The sequence below is a fragment of the Urtica dioica genome, chromosome 7 (genome assembly GCF_054948205.1).
Source record: "Urtica dioica subsp. dioica isolate 48M chromosome 7, U.dioica_male_clone48M_v1_H2, whole genome shotgun sequence".
NCBI classification, from domain to species: Eukaryota; Viridiplantae; Streptophyta; class Magnoliopsida; order Rosales; family Urticaceae; genus Urtica; species Urtica dioica.
Window position 1 is genome coordinate 33,161,613 of NC_142762.1, and position 13,052 is coordinate 33,174,664.

Here is a 13,052-nt window from a genome sequence, read left to right on the forward strand (position 1 = left end):
GGCGCGGCGAGATTGGCGTCGGCGAGAAAGCGGCAAAGTTTCAAGGTAGGTTTAGGAGAGGAAATTGCACAGAAATGACCGAAATAAAGGTCTGAGGCGAGAGGAAGTAAAAAAATTGGAGAAAGAAATCGAAATGAGGCTTTTATAGTGATAACCTAAAATTTTTACGACATTTCGCCGCGGCGAGTGTAAGCCTTGGCCGCGGAGAAATGTTTCCACAACGGTACAATTACCCGTTGTGGAAACATTTCGCCGCGGCCAAGGCTTGCACTCGCCGCGGCGAAATGTCATGGTTACACATGTTCCCACAACGGTTTATCGTACCGTTGTGAAAATATTTCGCCGCGGCGAGAGGATGCCATGGCCGCGGCGAGAGGATGCCATGGCCGCGGCGAGAGTAAACAACGGGTCACAGTCCCGTTGTTTAAATTTTAAATTTTCTTTGAATTCCACAACGGGACAAATCATCAAGATTACACAACGGGACAGCGTACTGTTGTGAAATATCCGTTGTGAAATCTAACATTTGTAGTAGTGATGGGTGTCGGGAAAGCTCTAGACGAGGTCGATAAGCTTTCGGCGACATGTAATGTGATAAAGAAGGAAGAGGTGTTGGAAATGGATTTCAGTACCTTGGTTACATGACGAAAATGTTGTCGAGCCCATTATTTTTCAAGGTATGATTTTTCACACTTAAAATGGCGGAAGTCTGTCGGAGGTATGGGTTGAGGAGTGTTTGTTGATAGAGGAAATTATTATGAAAGAAGGCAGTACCGATGTAAAGCTGAATTCAAACCAATGAATGAAACATTCATTCTCATTAAGTATCTATTATGATTTATTAATTTTTGTCTTGAAACAACTCATATAACATGTGAATATATTCAAATATAAATTTGCATAACGTATCTATAATGGTTGTTTACAAGTAATATTCACAGACGTAGAAACATATGAAAAACTTATTCCAATAGATGATTGTTATAAGAACTCGTGATGTTTGGTTACGAAATATAAAGAGTTGTGGATATAGTTCGTCTTAGATATCTTATGAATATATTGAATCGGACTAGGGAACTTTCTAAAACATAAAGCAAGATTTATTTAACTCTTGAACTCTTAATGTCACTATATAAATTTCATAACATATCTTCTAATGCTTGTTTAGAAGTAATATACACAGACGTGGGAACGTATGAAAAATTGATTCCAATAGATTATTATTATAAGAACTCGTGATGTTTGATTATGAAACGTAGAGAGTTGGGGACTCTATAATTTGTCTTAGATATATTATGAAGATATTGAATATGACTCAAGCTTACCTGAATTTCGAGATGAGCCATAATCATTTATGGCTAGTCATGATCTCGATTTGATGAGCCATTAATCTTGTTTTTTTCACGAAGAACTTATGTTTAGGCAATTAGTGAGATCACTTAGTTATGGAATTATGAGTTCGCAAACATGAAACTCATTAACAAGATTGCTTCAATGTAATGTATATACATCATATTTTGTTCTTTGATTGTGTGAATAAATTAATTAGGCCTAGCATTCAATCGACATCAGTCGTTAAGTTTAGCTCCATATCTTACAAAGAATGCTTGTGATTATTCACAACCGGCGTATGAGTCGAATGAAATAATAACTAGAAAGGTAAAATAGTAATTTTATTATTCTCATCTAGCTATTAATTATATTTATGAGGATAAACTTTGAAATATGTTCAATGGATATCTTAATGTATAAAAGTAGCAGAACATAGAGTAGAAAACTAAACCATGTAAACCTTGATCATCAGACATAACCACACACTATTGAAAGAATGCTTATTTTAATTTTAGTTATATATTAATTAGCATTTCACATACTAGTCATAACTGACATAATGTAATGTATGTCTTTCACATTTCCTTGTTGGTGTGAATTTGAATAGTTTCATCTCAAAACTAATTGCTAATAACCGGAGTTACTCATAAACTCAGCCCTAAATTGATGTGGGATATTCACAAATAACTTTAAAATGTTCTACTTCGCAAAACTTAAGTTAAATAATTTGAAATCCTGGAGACCAAAATTTTGAGCAAATTTAATGGAGAAATTTCATCTTCCAGACCTATAATCATGAATGGACTTGTTATCTACAACATATCAAAACAATAATTTTTGTTGGAAATATTGTAATTAGTTACAATTGAATGGTTGATTTGTGCCTAAGATTTGAGTGGGGTCCACTCATCGGAATTGATTAATTCCCGCATTTTCTTACTCCTCGTTGCGACGGGTATATTGAATGATAAATTGATGCTCAAAGTGTGCCAAAAGATACACTTAATATGTGTATATGAAATAGAAAATGCCATATGATAGGATAGTCCCACATTGTGTAAGAAACTACTATGTAAGTAGTTTACATAGCCAAACATTGGACATGGGTTCAATAATAGTAGAGGACCAAGGATACAAGCCCACCACACACGCACGCGCCACCGCCGCCGTCCGTCGGTCGGGCCGGGCTCGGGCTTCGGGAATATGTCTCGGTCTCGGGAAACGTTTTGCAATGTTTATAACCGAGCACTTATGAGAGTGTTAACGGTTTTGTACCCAAAGAGACTGGTTTGAATGGTTGTAACCGAAGCCATCAAATCACACTCATTGAATGGTCGAGTATCAATGCCTAGAGCTCTTACCGAAGTCTTCCTTCTCTATAAAAGGAGGCTTGAGTTCTCATTCGAATCACACTGAAAGGATCCAACTCTCTCCCTCTCCGAAATTGTCTTTTCATTTGTTGTAGTCTAGTGATAGTTTCGCTGGGGTTCTAGTTCGCCGAGAGTCAAGCCGGGTGGTGCTACGCTTGCATTTGTTGTCGTTGTATACTGGGAGGTTTTCGCTCACGAATTCCAGCACCCGTGGGAGGGCGATAAAAAGCTTCAAGAAAACCGTCAAACGGGCATCAACTTTCCTTTCCATCTTCTCCTCTTTATTTTTCCGGTTTTAAGGTTTAGCCGGTTTCGTGTATTTTAATTAATTAATTTACGTTTATTTTATTCCAAGCAAATTGTCTTTATTTTTCCGTCAATATTATTCTAATATATTGCTAACAATTTTATCACATTTTAAGACAAAAATACCCCTTTGAACACTTTATCCCGCTTCTCTAGCTCTCTAGCTTTCTCGGTTCTCACTCTTTTGAACATCATATGATAGTATAAGGCCCGGCTTAACTGCAAGGGTTCTAAAGCCTTTGCTTTAGGCCTCCTTTCAAAAAAAGGCCCATTTACTAAATTGACAAAAACAAATTACTCAATACTTTCACATATATGATTTTTCTTGGAGTGGGAGTTTCGAGAGGCCGTAATAAAATATAACAGTGGACCAACAATTTAGGAAAGTTATTATTTATTTTATGTATTATTACTATTATCTTTACCATCATCAAAAGAGAAATGCTTTATTTACAGGTAAAACGATATTTATTTGAGTTAAGTCCACTTTTTCTCTAGTAAAAAACAATATTTTAGTTGGATTTATTTTTTTATTTTTCTAGCGGTGGGTGGTGGTGATGATAAAGTTGGAAGCTTAATTTTTATTCGGATATAAAATTTATATGGTAAAATGAGGATAGTAAAACTTATATATTGAAAAGTGTAATAAACTATATTTGCAAAAATGGAAAACTGTAACAAGTTTGAAACATTTAAAATTTAAATAATAATGATTAAACTGGATAACACATTGAATTAGGAGGTCTTCAAATGCTCTTAAACCGGCCTGGACGGTATACAACCAACACACACGGAATTCATCTTTAAAAATCTTTTTTTTTTCCATTTTCTTTTCATCGAAGAAACTCTTGAATTTTATCGGATCTTGTTGGAATTAATCAGAATTTATAGGAATATAAACTCCTTAGGAAACAACAATTAAAAGGAGTCGATGTTGCCCTAAATTTTTATTAATTCATTATGTTCTTCAATGATATAGTTTAAAATGAAAAAAAATATATATAATTTTTTCTTAAATATTGATTTCACGCTAGTTCATCTACAGTCATGGAAGGTCGTCGGAGGAGAATTAAAAAGATTGAGAAGAGAGAGAATGAGAAAAAAGTGTTCGGAGAAGTATTTTTGTCCAAAAACTACATGACAAGGCAGTTCAACTTTAATATATTACATCCTACTACATAATATTTTGCAACTTAGTAGGTCTACAAAATAAATATCTCTTCTTTAATGTCATATTATAACATCGTATTAATCGTGTTAAAATAAATGTCAAATTCAAAAATATTTATCAAAATACGAAAACTACTGATATATAAATTTTTAAATTTGAAAAATATGCGATGCTGCTTTTCCTCTATGACAACAACTTATAAGAACATTTTTCGCCGAAAAATTTATCTAGTCAACTTCGACTGTGATTTTACATAGCTCATGATCAGCCGGAGAAGCAGCGCAAGGAAGCTTACGACACACGGGACAAGTGGGATTAAGGCGAAGCCACGAGTCGACGCACTTGAGATGGAAGACGTGTCCACAATCCGGCAAAACCCTAATCACGTCGCTCTCGTCGTAATCCGCCAAACACACCGAGCACGACACAGAGGTCGAAAAATGTTCGATACTGTTCCCGCCAGTTTTATTAATAAGGCTAACAACAGCCTTTGAGTATAAGAGTCTTGGAAAGGCCCTTAAGGAGGCCTCGTCCAGGCCCGGGCTCGCCTTCGGATCCTGAGGCGAGCCTGTTCCGTGGTGTTGGTGATAGGGAAGGACACCTATCAACCGGTGGGCCCGGCAGAGGCCGATTAGGTAGCTGACAAATGCCATGATGGTCATGATGAATAGAAATCCAACCATAACTTCGACTCCGGTGACGAGGTGTCCCGAGTCATCTGGTGAGTATGAATCAGACGAGTCCATTTTTTTATGTGACTAGAGATAGATATATATAGAGAGAGAGAGTGATGAGAGATTGGAACAAGAGTATAAAGCGAAACAAGTTGATTGGTTTTTTTAGTTTTTTTCTTTTGTCTATGAAACGTTGTTGCAGGCTCTATGCTTCTATATATGAAGTGAATTGGTGTGTTTTAGTGGATTTTTTAATTAGGTTATCTTTTATTTTTATTATCATATTGTGTATGTTGAGATGGTCAATGCTATAAAATCTGGTGTGGTTGGGTTTTGCACTGAAGATTGCCGTTTTAATAACGAATATTCATTGATATATACCAAAACTTGATTATTGCAATATATATATATATATATAAACATTAAAAAAAAAAATCGCATGATTGTACAAGTATAAGTTCCAATAGATTATGGTAACACCCCTGATAATCATATCATGCAATTAATTTTCTCCAAAACTTCTTCGTTTTTACCATTTTTATTAGACAATAATAACTGTGAATAACCGTTATGGAATTGAGAATGAATATACATTGTATGCGTGAAATATTTATATCAAATAGAGATATAATATACCAATTTTATTGTTGTGATTGAGAAGGTTGCTCTGCTCTACTTTTTTATGACAAGATTAGTGTCTAATGAAGGGCTGGAATATGCCATATAGCATATGTAAAAGCTCGAAGCATTTCAGCGAGTTTATTTAATTAATAATTTGTTAAGTCAGCATGCATGCTATTGTGCTGTGCGTAAATATAAAAATAAAGAAACGATCCACACCATACATCATGTGACCTCTAAAATTCCATCAATTCCTAACTCCACACACACACACACACACACAAATTTATGAAAGTATAATGCTCTTCTACTATGGAATATCTCCTCAAACCTAGTTAGTTTTGATATTTTATGATCCTCCCTTGCATAATTTTATAGCAGTAACTAGAACATTATGAAATAACAATTCCGATGGTGATCGACCCAACCGTAATGTACAATGATCCTCCCTTGCATAATTGTATGTACAATTATTTTCAAACGCGTTGGCAAAACAGAGACTTAAAAAATTTCATTTTTTACCTTTATTTTAACTTTTGAGTACAAAATTATGTACTTTTTCATATTTATTCCCCTGAAATAAATTACACATTCCTAATTTTTATACAATTTTATATTTTTATAAGACACGTCTCTATCTTAAGTTTAAATTCTGAGTCCGCCACTGATTATGTTACATTATTCAATAAACGAAATTGTATGCACCTACGATGCGTCATTGTTAAAATTATAAATCACATAGTGTTTTTTCGTAGTTTTCTTGTATATCAATCTCCAGGGACGTTGTGTTCTAAATTCTCTCTTACGTTTGGCGTTAATGTGTATCAATACAAGCTTTAAAGAAAATTGTTGAGCCCTTTCCATCAAACTTTTATATTAATATATCTTGAAAAATGCTACTTTCAGTTACAGGTCATCCAGGACAAATGGCATTGGATTAACGGTAGCCGTCCATCCATCCACGTGTAAGCGGCTTAATGGCTACCATTAAGTCATTAAATGCGGTAGTGGCTACCATTAAGCCAATGTCAGCGGAAGGGTACCGATTCACATTTGTCAGTGGTCCCAAATTGTACCGTTATGCAGTATTCTATTGATTTGTAACGTTAAAAAATTGTAAGAATGAATTTCAGCCATTGAAAATTTAATTTAATTTAATTTTTTTATTTCTTAACGGCTTAATGGTAGCCGTTAAGCACTTCCGTTAGCTACCGCTACAGTTAAGCTAACGGTAGCAATTAATGGCTTAACGGTAGTATCGCTACCATTAAGCCGGTGGTAAAGCCTTAACGGCTAAATGGTAGCCAATGGTGGCCGTTTGTACACCATGAGTTACAGGATTACAGCCAAATTTGATATTTCTATGGTCTACTTAATAACAGTTCAAATACGGATTAGAGATTGAATTCAGTGGGGGCATAATTAAAATTTATCATTTTTATTATTATTAAAGTTATATTTGAAAAAATAATGTAAGCAGATAACAAATTTTTTTATTTTTTAAACTAAGAAAAATAAAAAAGCATTATAAAACATTGTACAGCTTATATTAAAATAAAAAATAGTTAGCATCTCAGTATTAGGTATGAAAAAATAAATTATAACTAATCATATTGAATTTATGAAGAAGCTTATTAAAAAACAAATAGTATTTACATTCAAAATATAACCAAAAACATACTTCAAATATAAAATAAGATTATACAAAAAAATTCAAAATGAGGCATTATTAAACTTGCAATGTACTTTTTTTTAATGTTTTTTTAATAAAGGACGATTAGGACAATAGCTCACATTACTTTTAAAAATTAGCCAAAGTTTTGTTTTATTATAAAAATAATTTACCAAGCCGAAGTAAAATAATTTAACTGCTTTAATTAATTTAATTTACTTCAATCTGACTTTAAATAAATTCAATTAATTGTTTTAGTTATCATTTGGAGTGGATCACTAGCCACCGAGGTAGCAATAACAACTTCAGAGCGCTTCAATTACCATCCAAACAAAGCACGAATTCATCATATTTACATACATTTTCCCAAATTATTTGAGTGGGGCACGATAGACACACTTGGTCAAGATTAATTATTATCACTGATTGTTAATAACGACAAAGTTCCCCATACAAAAGTTAATTAGAATGTGGTATTCATCAATGCCATATTATTATATTGAGCGAAGAATAATTATCTGAAACGCAAAAATCAAACACGATCGGCCTAATATCAATTATTTGAAGCTCTTACTTAATAGTTCTCAGGATAAAACCACAACTTTGCTAAGAATCCACAGCACCAGAGAGAACTCGAACACGAAAAGTGTGTGAAGCAACCCGCGATCCAGCACAAATCCGAACAGCGTTATTCCTTGATTGTTGTATTCCAAATACGCCACTGCAAAACCAGTACCCGAATTGTTATTTATTAGCATTTAGTCATTCTCAAAACAATATTAATTTTTTAACAGAATTTCAACACTTTAAAACATATGTAGTAAGATTAATTGCTAACTTGAATAATATGTTAATTTTATAAATAAATAAAAAGTAGATTAATTGAGTTATAATCTAATCCTAAACCACTACTTAAATATAAATTAATTTTGAATTTTGTAGTAAGATTTTGGATGTGAAGAGATTTTTTTCTAATTCGTAAACAAGTTAGTTAAGCTTTGATTTTTTTTTTCAGAAAGTTGTTGAAGTTCATTAAGAAAAATCTATTGTTATGATAAGGACTAAAGTGTTACAAAATCAATATATTTGTAAATTATTTTTCTCCATAAATTAGTTTATGTACCAAAACATGACTTTTCTAAGTAAAACAATACTTGTGCTAAAAAATAAATTTCAGCTAATTTTACTTTATCCGTTAAACTACTAGAATATTTATTTTAAGACCAGTAAAATACTAAAAACTAAGCAGCGTAGATATAGAAGAAACTAATTTGTAAGAGTACTGACCCAATGCCTGCCTGCTTTGGAAAGACGAAGTCTGTTGTGATGGGACTGGAACGAAATTGTCCGTTGACTCGGAACCATTATCATTGTGATTGGGCTGGTCTTGCGAATGGGCTTTGGGCGTATTTAGCCCAGATGATTCACACGTGACACGCATGTGCCATCTCGTTGCGAAGGTCACCATCTTTTGGGCTCTGTGAGTGATCCTTGCTGCCCCAACTAGGCACAAGAAAAACCCACTAATCTCAACAGCCGAACACACCTATAATTATTCAATTTCATTATCGGGTCAGAATCAGATACCTTAATAAAATAAATATTCTCATAAACCGCTGCAATAAGCCAACATAAAATTCGAAACTATTATATTCAGTTCTAAAAACATATCCAAAATTAACAAAATGTTTTCCTTATTTTTTTTTTTTTTTCAAAACTCTAAAGTATTTGCATGCCTTCAGATTTCATTTCCCCGGGAGGATAAGCTACGACAAAATTCCCATTGAATAAAAAAAAAAAAAAAAAAAAAGATTTGAGGAGAGCTTAGTCCTTAATTAGTTCCCATGCATGCATGTTAATAAGAACGTACTATTTAATGATTTATTACGATCAGTGTAATATTATCACATATATATACTCACAAGGAGGTCGCCGGAATTAAGGAAGTTCTTGTGGGTCTTGGAGCCAAGAAGCAGCAAAAGAGCTCCGAACTGAGTGACAGTGATGATGAACAAAGAGCCGACGATGAAGAACCTGTAGCTATGACTGGTGACCCAAAGCTGTTTCCTGACCCTGAGATGTTCCCTGAATATGACCCCGCAGTCCACGTCAGACGACTCGAACATCTTCTTGATCCCCTCCAGCCTCAGAATCTGAAGCTCGCAGGTGAGGCGAAACATCACGCAGACCGCGAGGAAGAGGCCGCTGCGGTAGACCCACGAGGCGAGGACGAGGACGGCGACGCCGGTGTTCGCCGGAAAGACGGCGGTCCGGCGGCCGGGGAGGGAGACGACGGCGCCGGAGGAGAAGAAGAGGAGCTTGTGGACGAGCTCGACGAGGAAGGAGGGGAGGAGGATGAGGGCGAGGCGGCGCAGGGCTCGCTCGAGCTCGGCGGCGTGGCGGCGCTGAACGGCGGCTCCGGCGCCGGCGTCGTTGTTGAGGAGGAGAGGGAAGGAGGGGCGGTGGAGGGCGAGGGAGAGGAAGGCGGCGGCGGCGAGGGCGGAGGAGGGCGCGTGGACGAGCTTGTTGAGGTGGATCGGGTCCGACCCTGGCGGGCCCCGGATGATGGCCGCCGCCGCGCCGGGGACGGCGACTCCGAGGAGGAGGAACGTGGCGGCGGAGGCCAGCCGGCCCCACGGGGTCGACAGCTCCAGGAGGCTCCACTTCAGGTAGAGCCGAAGCCCGCGGAGGTCGTCGTTGGTGTTTTCTTCTTCGCCGGTTTTGGTCGTGAGGAGAGGGGTTTCGGCGGTGACGGTGATCTTCTCGTGGTGGGATGAGTCTCCGGCGGTGTCGGTCATTTTTCCAGCGACGGCAAGGTAATACCTCAGACGTCTTGATTCTTTCTATTTTATAGGGTGGTGAAGATTATTTACGTAAGATTGTGTGCGTGTGTATGTATATATATACCCACACAAATATAAACATATGTGTGGGGTTTTTTTTTTTTTAAAAAAAATCGGAGTGTACATGCATGTATATGTGGTTAGTAGTTTTACTACATGTTAGCTGCTACTTTTCATGTGATTTTTAGCTTTGTAAGCGTGAATATTAAAAATGTGACGTTGATATGTTTTCTAACTCATGATGATACGTGGTTATTTGGAGCTCTATATGGCATAGGTGTAAAGCAACTTTGGAGAAGTTTACACCATATATACAATTTCTTTTTAGCTTTATGATTTTACGCCATATATACAATTTCTTTTTAGCTTTGTGATTTAGAGTCACCGAATATGCTCTTTAATTCATCTATAACCATAAACCAATGTGAACTTTTGTAAATGAGTTTGGAATATATTAATTGTTATTTCGATTTTCTATGTGGATCTTTGTTTTTCCTCGTTTGTATGGTTAAGATCATGATCAAGGCGTCTCACTAGAACAAATATAGGCATCGATGCGACGAAAGTCGCACCCGATGTCTAAAATATCGCATTCGAACGTTCTTTTGGTGCGACTTTAGTCCGTCACTAAAGATTTTGGGTACGACTTGCCGTACTCAAAAGTGTCACGCATTAGGTGCACATTTTTCGGTGCGACTTGTCGAACTCAAAGTTACACCTATTTTGCTTCCAAAAACCTCAAAAATGGCGGGTGTTCGTATTCGGTGCGACGTGTCGCACCTAATAACCATCCCGCCAAGGTATTAGGAGCCACATGTCGCACCTAATACCCTTCCCGCCAAGGTATCCGGTGCGACATGTCGCACCTAATATGTTATTATAATTAAAAAAAAAATAGAAATCTAAATTAGAATTCTTATATAATTAATTCAAAAATAAATTTTAATTTACAAATTATAAATTAAAAATAAGATTCTCATATTAGAATTCTTATATAAACGTACAAATCAAGTCTAAAATTAGATATTCATATCTAACGTTCAAATCCTATTTTTTTCTATACAACTTATCGATAGTTGAATTTTCTCTTTCGAATAGGTCGCATCGGGATCCGTTGCGTCCTCCTCGTGCTCGTCTGTCGATGCATGTTCCGCTGCTGCCTGTTCCACCGCTTCCGCTAGGACGATCTCGCAGGAATTCCACATAACCTGGCGTCTGCTGATCTGTGGTTGCACCTGGTTGCAGCGTAGGCTGAGGCTACGGAGTCGTGGGGGACTGCTGAGACATCCGTGTGAGGAAGGCGATCTGTTGCCGCATATCCTGTAGCTCGGCTTGTTGGGCCTCCATCTGGGCTTGTTGGCTTGACAGCGCAGATTGCATCTCGTTAACCAATGGATCGGTCCGAGATGACGAACTTGACGAGCCTTCATCTACCGCTCGAACCATACCCAGGGATGACCTTGGGATCGAAGGCCCTATCCCAACTTCCCAATCTCAATGTGTCCCGAAAACTTCACGCATCGCATACTCCTCTGCCGATTTTTTGCTGACCACTTGGCCTTGCTCGATTGCTTGTCGCATAATATCCGCCACTAAGGCGGTGACTTGATCCTTCACAAAAAACCACAAAAAAATTATAAAATAATTAAATATAGTAAATTAAACAAGTAACTTACAAATTGCGACTTCGCGAAGTCCGTCGTCCACGATCCCTTAGCGTCATGGTGTTTGTCCGACCAATCGCTAAAGCTGAGCCCATAGTCCCATTTTTCTTCCCCTGCAATTTTTCAACGTCAAAACAAGACTACCATATGTATTGCAATATTAAGCGACTTACGTTCTTGGAGCGAGGACCCAAAAAACTTAGCGACCCTTGTCTCGCATTTGTCTTCTTCTTCTTCAAATTTTCTCGGTTGCGGAGAGACTTTGCCTACGAGACATAAATTCATTTCATTCGATAATATAAGAAATTAAAAAAAAATCAACTCATACCTTATGCTCTGGCATGTCAAACACCTCTATTGCCTTCAACCAAGCTTCTTTGTTATAGCCTTCAGATGTTTCATTTATAGCAAGATCCTTACTCCCACAAAACGTCTTGAAGAATAACTGCAACAATCTCAACTTCTGGCCACGTTGCATATTCTTGGAGTCGCGAACGATAGCCATATCAATCTCATGACGAATAGGATCTGCTGACACTAGCTGACCAGTCGCAAGATCACTGTACACAAAGCGATAGTCGTTATGGATCGAACTCGTCAGATCCGCCACAATCTGAGAGTCTACGTGACTCCAGTCAGGGAGGTCGATGGGAACGCTGCTTGATCAGGTTTCCAATGCGGTTTTGGAAAGTGCCGATCAATGGATTTTGTTCCCCGACGTCTTGAAAGAACGCCTCTTGTATCTGATCGTAGCGAACTATGTTCGCAGAAACGAGGCCAATCGTTGGTCCCCGCTTCTTCTTCGATTCCCCAGAACCAAGCGTCTGTGGGGGATCACGGTCTCCTCCTGACGAATCCTGGCCTCCACCCGCTACTGAAGAAGTCGCCATCCTGCAAAATGAAAAAATATTAGTATTACTCATTAAATGTCAATATTACTCATTCATCGTCATCAATTATGTTCTTAGTATTCAATCGTGGTTCCATGGTATTACTCATTCCTCGTCGTCACTCGATGTAATATCACTTCTATATCGACATCAACATTTTCTCCCTAAAAAACGACGCATGCCTCAACATCATCGACTTCTTCATCATTGTCAACGATAGTAACTAGCTCGGCCGCAGCGGTTTCGTGTCGATGATTAAGACGGTCGATGTTTGACAATTTTATTGTCAACGAGACCGATGATGAGATGGTCGGATCAACTTCAGGAATGTCCAATCTCCCTCGATGATTGCATTCATGAACGATTTCCCATTCGCGACCCTTAACGAGATCTTGGATGTAAAAGACTTGCTTCGCCTGAGTCGCAAGTATGCACGGCTCCTCTGTAAACCACTCTTTAGCAGTATACGACATGACGCACCCGATACCGGATAGTATTGGGTGTGACAT

The 13,052-nt window shown here is 37.5% G+C and overlaps 2 protein-coding genes across 2 annotated transcripts; both read right to left on the reverse strand.

Annotated features, from left to right (window-relative positions):
* Positions 1 to 4,406: 4,406 nt before the first annotated feature.
* Positions 4,407 to 4,925, reverse strand: LOC149390915 (RING-H2 finger protein ATL70-like). The gene has a single exon (XM_089619888.1). The coding sequence runs from the start codon at positions 4,923 to 4,925 to the stop codon at positions 4,407 to 4,409; it is 519 nt and encodes a 172-aa protein (XP_089476014.1).
* Positions 4,926 to 7,476: 2,551 nt separating this feature from the next.
* On the reverse strand, positions 7,477 to 9,944 carry LOC149390916 (Ras guanine nucleotide exchange factor K). The gene is made up of 3 exons (XM_089620929.1): positions 9,069 to 9,944; positions 8,434 to 8,692; positions 7,477 to 7,867 (listed from the first exon to the last, which is right to left on the reverse strand). The coding sequence occupies exons 1-3, from the start codon at positions 9,942 to 9,944 to the stop codon at positions 7,731 to 7,733; spliced, it is 1,272 nt and encodes a 423-aa protein (XP_089477055.1). The 3' UTR covers positions 7,477 to 7,730.
* Between the last annotated feature and the right edge of the window lie 3,108 nt (positions 9,945 to 13,052).

Bases quoted from the DNA above. Each gene is read 5' to 3' on its own strand.
- LOC149390915 (XM_089619888.1), bottom strand. From the start codon at position 4,925: ATGGACTCGTCTGATTCATACTCACCAGATGACTCGGGACACCTCGTC.
- LOC149390916 (XM_089620929.1), bottom strand. From the start codon at position 9,944: ATGACCGACACCGCCGGAGACTCATCCCACCACGAGAAGATCACCGTC. The intron at 8,693-9,068 runs GTGAGTATATAT...GAATAATTATAG, and splicing joins TTAATTCCGGCGACCTCCTT to GTGTGTTCGGCTGTTGAGAT. The intron at 7,868-8,433 runs GTCAGTACTCTT...CTGGTTTTGCAG, and splicing joins CCAAAGCAGGCAGGCATTGG to TGGCGTATTTGGAATACAAC.